Source organism: Branchiostoma belcheri, unplaced genomic scaffold (assembly GCF_001625305.1).
Source record: "Branchiostoma belcheri isolate BF01 breed outbred unplaced genomic scaffold, Haploidv18h27 scaffold193, whole genome shotgun sequence".
NCBI classification, from domain to species: Eukaryota; Metazoa; Chordata; class Leptocardii; order Amphioxiformes; family Branchiostomatidae; genus Branchiostoma; species Branchiostoma belcheri.
This window is the reverse complement of record NW_017803413.1, coordinates 307,770-314,949: the sequence shown is the minus strand read 5'-3', so window position 1 is coordinate 314,949 and position 7,180 is coordinate 307,770. Positions and strand designations below refer to the sequence as shown.

Sequence of the window (7,180 nt, the reverse complement as noted above, 5' to 3'; positions counted from 1 at the left end):
TGAGCCATTATTGTACTATAGTCTATACACTGATCATATCCTCGCCGTGACCGTGCGGATTTCGACCCAGAACACGGGTCAAAGTCGACGACGCAAAGGTGGACAAACAGACCCTGGCCGTGCAGGATAGCTGCTGAAGCACGATGGACGGTCTGAAGGTCGCTCTCGAATCCAGACAGCTAGTCGTCCTTACTCTGTCTACTACAGCTGTTATCGCGGCTGGACTAGCCTACCTGAAGTGGCGGAGGCCGCGTACAGTGAACAGGCAGTACGTCCCAGTCGGCCATGTCTCCAAAATCTACGTCCACCCGGTAAAGTCCTGCCGGGGTTTGGAGGTGGGGGAGGCCGAGGTGACCAAACTAGGTCTCCGGTTGGAGGGGGTTATGGACAGGTGAGTCTGGGGTATTTGCTTGAAACTCACTTCTATGCCAAGCGTCTCACTATCTCTGTAATGTATGACAAGAGCCAGGCTCACTGAAAGACGTTTATATAAAAACAACCTCCTTGCTGTCCGGCCCTGCCTGGATTGATCGTCGACCCGTGATTAACTCTGCTGTGTCATTCGTTACACATGATCAGTTCAAGACACTGAGGATGGATGTATTGATGACGTGCAAGACTGTACAATGTTTAGGCAAGTTTTCTCGTCCTTCACCACCTTGTATCATGCGTTTATATGTATGTATGTATCAATCAGCCAATCGGAAAATGCCACAACTATAAAAGTCAGGCATGGAGCAAACATTATGGTTCACGTTAGCTGCACGACCTTTGAACTTTAATGTTTCATTGCTTCGTTGAAGCTCACCAGTCTGTACCCCCCAGGCACCTGCTGATCCTGTATAAGGACCGGTTCTTGGACGGACGCACAGAGCCTCGGGTGGTGCTGATCTCACCACAGTGTGCTGGAGACGGACAGGTCAGACTGGAGGCACCCGGTATGGACCCGCTTACACTCCCCAAACCAAACAAACAGAAAGTGTACGACATCAGGTGAGACCTCTTCTGTAAAAAGTGAAGTTGTATTAATGAACATAAAAGTAATGTCGTGTCGTTGTCAACCTCGTTTTCTCTTACTCAATCGCTGATATAACCTTCCCGTCATTAGGTCATCATACAATTATCGAATTAATGGCCATTTCATACTATCTAACATATGTATCCGTCAATACGTCCATATTCCGGTAGAAAGAACAGCATTTTCATGGCTAATGATAATCTCTTTGACTGTCCCTTTGGCCTAAGCATGTTTGAACTTGACGGAGACGGGGTAGACTGCGGCCCGGAGGCTGCCGCCTGGCTGGAGCAGTTCTTGGGGAAGCCGGGCTACAGGCTGGTCATGTCCGCACCGGGGAGTAAGAAGAGACACACTGATCAACATCCAAAGTACAAAGACATAGCCAAGCCAGATGATAAGGTAGAACACTGGTTGGGGTTTATGCATTACACAAAAATGTAATTGATCTTGCTTGTTTGGTCAGGCGAAGTCGTGGATTGTAGTAACTAATAAATCGTTGTAACGTTACCCTCGCTCCATTTGTGAATATCTCAATTTCCATATGGGGCAGATCATGTGAATCTTATCAGGCCCATTTTCACGTGTTTTCAGGTGGGGTTCCAGCATGAAACCGCCTTGATGCTTGCGTCAGAGGCGTCTCTGAGCGACCTGAACAACAAGCTGGACACTCCTGTAGCCATGCGCAACTTCCGACCCAACATTGTGGTGTCTGGGTGTGAGCCATTTCAAGAGGTAAGGCAGACACTAGCTTGAGAACCTTATGATAAGTAACATTACGGAACTCAAGTTTGACAATGTAGAATGCATTGCTATCGTCTTTCTTAGCTTTGAAATGATTGTTATGGTTATTCTGCTGTTTACTGATCAGACGGTCAGCGCAGTCACATCGTTCTGTGGGCTCCCGGACCTGATCATTGTGTAGTCTGTGTCGATGTCTACCGTGTACGTTCCTAACCCTGCTCACTGCGTGAGGTATCTTCCAGGATAACTGGCAGTATGTGCGCATCGGAGAGGTGGAGATTCGGAGAATGTTGCCCTGCAACAGGTGGGAAAACAACAAATGTACCACAACTGATAAAATAAGCGGCCATGGAGCCATGTGTATACTAGTATCGCTTTCAAATATGTGATGAATGATGATAGCGAGCAAAGTGAATGCTATTCAGTATCATGGCATCAAACATATCATGACAGATTCATACGAGCCGTTGCTGCTTCTCGTTCCCAGGTGTTTGATGACCACAGTCGATCCCGAGACGGGTATGAAGAACGGTACGCAGGAACCTCTCAAGACTCTTAGAAGGTCTGTATGATGTACAAAAACCAGCCTAGTTGGACAAAAATACTGAGAAAGATATTACGTCAATGAGTAGTTTGATTTTGTGACTGAAATCTGTTCTCCCGGTGGTTTTGTAGCAGAAATTGGCCTTTTCTACAGTCTCCGTGCATCGACCCAAGTCGCATTGAACTAGGAGATTTGCGTTAAACTAAAACGGACAATACATTGTCATTTCAGCTATCGCTTGACCAAGGACGAGAAGTACAAGGCAGTGTTCGGACAGAGTCCGCTATTCGGGCTCACATGCGGAGTGGAGCAGGAGGGAGTGATCCATATCGGCGACACGGTGTATGTGTGCACGTAAGGCGGCGACCCACCGCTGATATGACGCTGCAAGGCTCCAATTGTGTGTTCAGTGCTCATCCCAAGGACTTGTATATCCTTGCCCTTATAGATCACCTGCGTTCTGCCAGCACATTGCCTGTGTAAACTTCCCAATCACATTTTATTAAGATGATGATGCATCAGTATTTGATATGATCTTACTAGTAGAATGTACTGTTGGCCGTCTCTGGACGGTCTCTCGACAAGGTTTAATGGCAAGAATATGATCTTCTCATGTGTAGAATATAGCGTCTCGTCTAGACTATGATGGGAAAGTCCCTGTAATAAACTCAGACAGCGATTAGCCGACAATGCGTCTTGCTTGAATGTGTGATACTTTATCATGTGAAGTAGCTTCAGCACCAAGGACGAGCCCCTCTATACTTATGAACAGTCTCGGATGTAGTTCCTGTATGTATTTATAGCGTTTCCCATGAGGCATCTAAGGAAGATAACGTGACGTCTGAGGCAGCCATATTAACCTCGTACATTGGGCATGACTTTTCAAGACCGCCTGACGCAATGTTGGATCGATTGAGAATCAAGCGCTAGTTACACCACGACGGAACACCGGCTGTTGGGAGGAGATAAAGAAACAAACAGCGTATATATTGCTGAATTCGCTACCAATGGACACTATATGGTACACAATACATCATAAAATTGAAGGACCAAACCGGAACCATGAGGATGTTTAAGAATGGCACGGCTTTGACGTTCACATTTCAACGATTACAAAATAACAGACGGAAGCGAGTGGTCGCTTGAATTAAAATCCAGTTACAATCCAGCAGTAGGCTTGTGGGTAGAAAGTATTGAACAGTGTCCAAACGATGAAAGGTGCACGCTCCAGCCTTGGCGTTCAGATAGCGCAGGTGCCGAGCGCAGGTTGCACGGTCGGTGACCCCATCTGATATACACAGGTGCAACTGCAATGGGGGTCAACGTGTCAGGTGGCGCTGCCTGAAAATGAGGTAAATGTGACCAAAGTAGGGATATATATAATGGAGCAAACGTCCTTAAAAAACAACGCAGGCTATAGGACATAGCTGCTGATAACATTGTTCAGACCTCCTGGCGATTATTGTTGTGATGCCCCGATGCATGGCCTTCACCGGGTCTTCACTGTTGTGGGAGGGCCGAGGAAAGCGTGGTAGATCCGGGGTCATTCAGGGTCAGAGGGAACTGTATGGAGGGAATCAGCATTCTTGGCCAAAACGGACCATACGCATTACTTTAGTCCCTTTTATGTACAAATATTGTCCGCCTCTTTTCTACCTGAGTGTGATACAACCGCTTCAGGTCTTGTTACGTGCCAGAATAAAGCGCCAGGCGCTCGGCGCAGTTTTGGCGCGAACCGAGAGAGACGCTGTTGATGGATTATGGGATTCCCCCCTCTATTCCGATTCAGGGCCGCCCACTCAGGACAGCCAAGATGGCGCGCTTGCGTTTTCCCGGCCGTCCTGGCAAAAGATTCGGCCGATCTAACGTCAAATTTGGCCTGGATGACTTCGAGAACTTGCGTGATCAGTCCTTGGACTATGTTGGAAGCATCGAGCGGGCACTAAAGAGGTTTCGTGACGTGTTTGGCGATTCAGACGAGGTACGAGTGCGTCATGTTGGGTTGGGTGGAACGTTGTTTTCGCCCAGTGTAGTCCAAAGGCGCTCAAAACGTGCCACAATCAATGTCGATTTCTGCCACTTTTTGTCTTATCATGGTTTGTAAGGCACTATTAGACAGTCTTCATATGAATAGAGGTACAATAAGTTTGCAACGGCAACGTCGATATCCTTATTTTAGGCACAGAATGAACGTAGTATAGTTCGGAAATATGGAACACAGCGGTCGCCATTTTGTTCACCCAGTCTGTTCACAGACCGTTGATCTCGCTTCCTTCTTGGTTCAAAATAAATTCTACTAAGCCTCCATCTCGAACTGAAGCATAGGTTGGTGTGGAAATAAGGTAGTTAGGAAACAATTACCGTATTTCATAATCTTCCAGCGACTGTCGGTTTATCGACATATTACGTTGAAACAGCGACGAAATGATCAAGGCCCATTGATTTTCGAATGTTGGAAAGTCTGGAGTATTTTTTATTGTACCCGGTATGATGACACATACGCCTGCATTGACCCCATTGGTAAATGCCCCCGTTGTGTATAGATTCCTTTTTCGGCCCTCAAATGTTAACTGAAAAATTTAGTGTATCCATATCGTGCTGATATGTATTTATTATTTTTTTCGGTACCTACCTAAGGGGGAGGGGGGCAAGGCAAACAAGTTGTATGTAGTTTGCAGTGCAGTGACTCTCTCAGTGTGGTACAATGTCTGGACTTGCCTGCTGGTCATATCACGTCCAGTTCATCAGGATATTTGCTGGAATTTACCCGGATGTTTTGGCTTTTCAGATGAAATTCATGAAGTAATTTTTAAGTGTGAACAGGTGATACCTGGATAATCACACTACATCATCATGCAACCTGTAGTGATGATTACACCAGCTCCAACAGCAGACATCTATATGCTGGGACGTTGCATCAGTTACTTACAGACATTGTCTGAGCTTGGGGCAGAGTATGACTTCACACTGTGTCCCTCAGGCCCTGTTGTGATCCCATCTTTGCACCATTCCACCATTTGACACTAAGGTGCAACAGAGGTCATGGTCATTACCACAGTACACACAGAAACAAACAAATCAGTTAGCAGACCAGCTGTTGACCCAGACTGTCAGAGGGGGATATTTATCTTAGGCAGCAGTCCCAGTTGTCTGTTTTGTGATTTACCGTAATGAGTTTTCTGCCAAGTTTACAGGAAGAAAAGAATTTTAAGTAAGCATCTTGTAAAGACATTAGACTAAGGTCATACGGTTGTCACACTCATAGTATTACTATACGGTTGTCATACTCATAATACCCATGAATATCTTTCTTCAGAAGATTTGCAGTTGATTTGTTGGATTTCTTTATTTTCTTGAGTGTACTGAATTGGTTATTTTTTTGCAATTAGATACCAGTATTACTTGTATTCTACTGGATACAGCACCAGCTAAATATGTAGTATCCTTCTGCAGACAAATGTCATGGTTGAACTGTTTATAAATTTGGCAGAGAGGAATAGATTTATGCAGTCACAAGTACCGCCGTGACTCACAAGTGATCATGTACTAAATTTAAGTATTTCATGTCCTTGTGTAGCCGTGTCATTGTGTCTCAGTAACAATGGTCTCTTTCTTACTTGAAATTGAGGAAATAGGGTACATGTATTCAGAATGCTGTCAAAAAGATTTACAGTAGAAAACTATTAATCATCTAGTGTGATACAAAAGCTGTCTGAAGTATTTTGAACCTCAGCTACATTTCCCAGTCAGTGGACAAAAACCATGTGCAATTTGTACCTGTATCTTCCAGGCTAACGTTGATCTACATGTTGATCTACATGTAAGGTATTATCAAGGTTTCATCTTTTGATATCTTTCTTCTTTCTTCATAGGATGAAGATTTTGAAGGGTTCGATCCTTCTGAGCTTGAAGTCAGGTCACCTCCAAGGCGTAGTGAGAGGGAACGTGTACCGTCCAGCCGCCTTAGTGAGTTTGCCCTTGACCGCCAAACGCTTTCCTCGTGGGTGTCCCAGCCTGGTGATGAGGATGAGGACGAGGATGTATCTGATGAAGACACACCTGACAGTTCAGCTCCTACCGAGAGGAGATTGTCAAGGTACCGAACTGAGGAGGCAGCCAGGTACAAGGAAGCAGAGGTACCTCGGAGTAAAGATTCTCACACGTCAGCTAAGGGCAGAGTCACCAAACCAAAGCTTCAGACGATTAAGATCCGTATTGGCGCAGATGGCAAAGCAATCAAAGTCGTCCGTGGTCGTGGAAGACCGCCACGGGTTGATCCACCCAATGTTCGTAGATCGTTGGAGAAGGAAGTCCTGAAGCCAGTGAAAAAAGCGATAGAAGCAAAGGCTGCCAGAAAAGTAGGTAGACAACAGGCAGTGCCCACTCCAAGAGGTAAGAAAGAAGCCAAAGTAAAGGACATTACGAGGAAAGTGGAAGTTAAAAGAACTGAAAGAAAACCTGGCAGGCCACCGAAACATGTACGTGTCCTGCCAATGTCAAAGAAAGTAGATAAGAATGTTGCCAAGCAGCTTCTACAGAAAGCAAAGATGGGGAACATACGGAGGAATTTGAGGACTGGTGGAAGCCCACCAACACCACAGTCAAAAGCACCTGGGAAATTCCAGCTGCCTCCAGTCAGTTCACGGTCGTCGCGAATCATCAAGCCAAGGAAACGCTTCATCGAGGACGATGATTTCTATTTCCCAATGAAGGTGCCCAGATTAGACCTGACCATGGCACTAGCTAAGGACAGTCCACTGGTTGATCAGACACAAGAGATGTCTACAAGTGAAGGTAACATGGAAGAAGTGGAAACCAGGACTGCAGCTGGTCGAGCCAGTAAGTTAAAAGCTCAGTCTGTTTGGAAAAAAGTCCCT

General features: G+C 45.7%; 2 protein-coding genes across 3 annotated transcripts in view; both read left to right on the top strand.

Annotated features, from left to right (window-relative positions):
• Window positions 1-2,985, top strand: part of LOC109468159 (mitochondrial amidoxime reducing component 2-like) — a 5,218-nt gene extending 2,233 nt beyond the window's left edge. Inside the window, exons 1-7 of one of the 2 annotated variants that reach the window (XM_019766407.1) lie at window positions 98-391; window positions 826-993; window positions 1,246-1,417; window positions 1,610-1,750; window positions 2,002-2,063; window positions 2,247-2,321; window positions 2,535-2,985. In XM_019766407.1, coding sequence (XP_019621966.1) covers window positions 144-391; window positions 826-993; window positions 1,246-1,417; window positions 1,610-1,750; window positions 2,002-2,063; window positions 2,247-2,321; window positions 2,535-2,661 — 993 coding nt within the window. In that variant the 5' untranslated portion in view covers window positions 98-143 and the 3' untranslated portion in view covers window positions 2,662-2,985. Of the gene's footprint in view, window positions 1-97; window positions 392-825; window positions 994-1,245; window positions 1,418-1,609; window positions 1,751-2,001; window positions 2,064-2,246; window positions 2,322-2,534 lie in introns of those variants that run through there. The other variant, XM_019766408.1, reaches the window with a different exon arrangement.
• Window positions 2,986-4,065: 1,080 nt separating this feature from the next.
• The window catches only part of LOC109468142 (histone-lysine N-methyltransferase 2A-like), a 7,500-nt gene continuing 4,385 nt past the window's right edge, over window positions 4,066-7,180 (top strand). Inside the window, exons 1-2 of the mRNA XM_019766383.1 lie at window positions 4,066-4,284; window positions 6,176-7,174. Coding sequence (XP_019621942.1) covers window positions 4,117-4,284; window positions 6,176-7,174 — 1,167 coding nt within the window. The 5' untranslated portion in view covers window positions 4,066-4,116. The remainder of the gene's footprint in view (window positions 4,285-6,175; window positions 7,175-7,180) is intronic.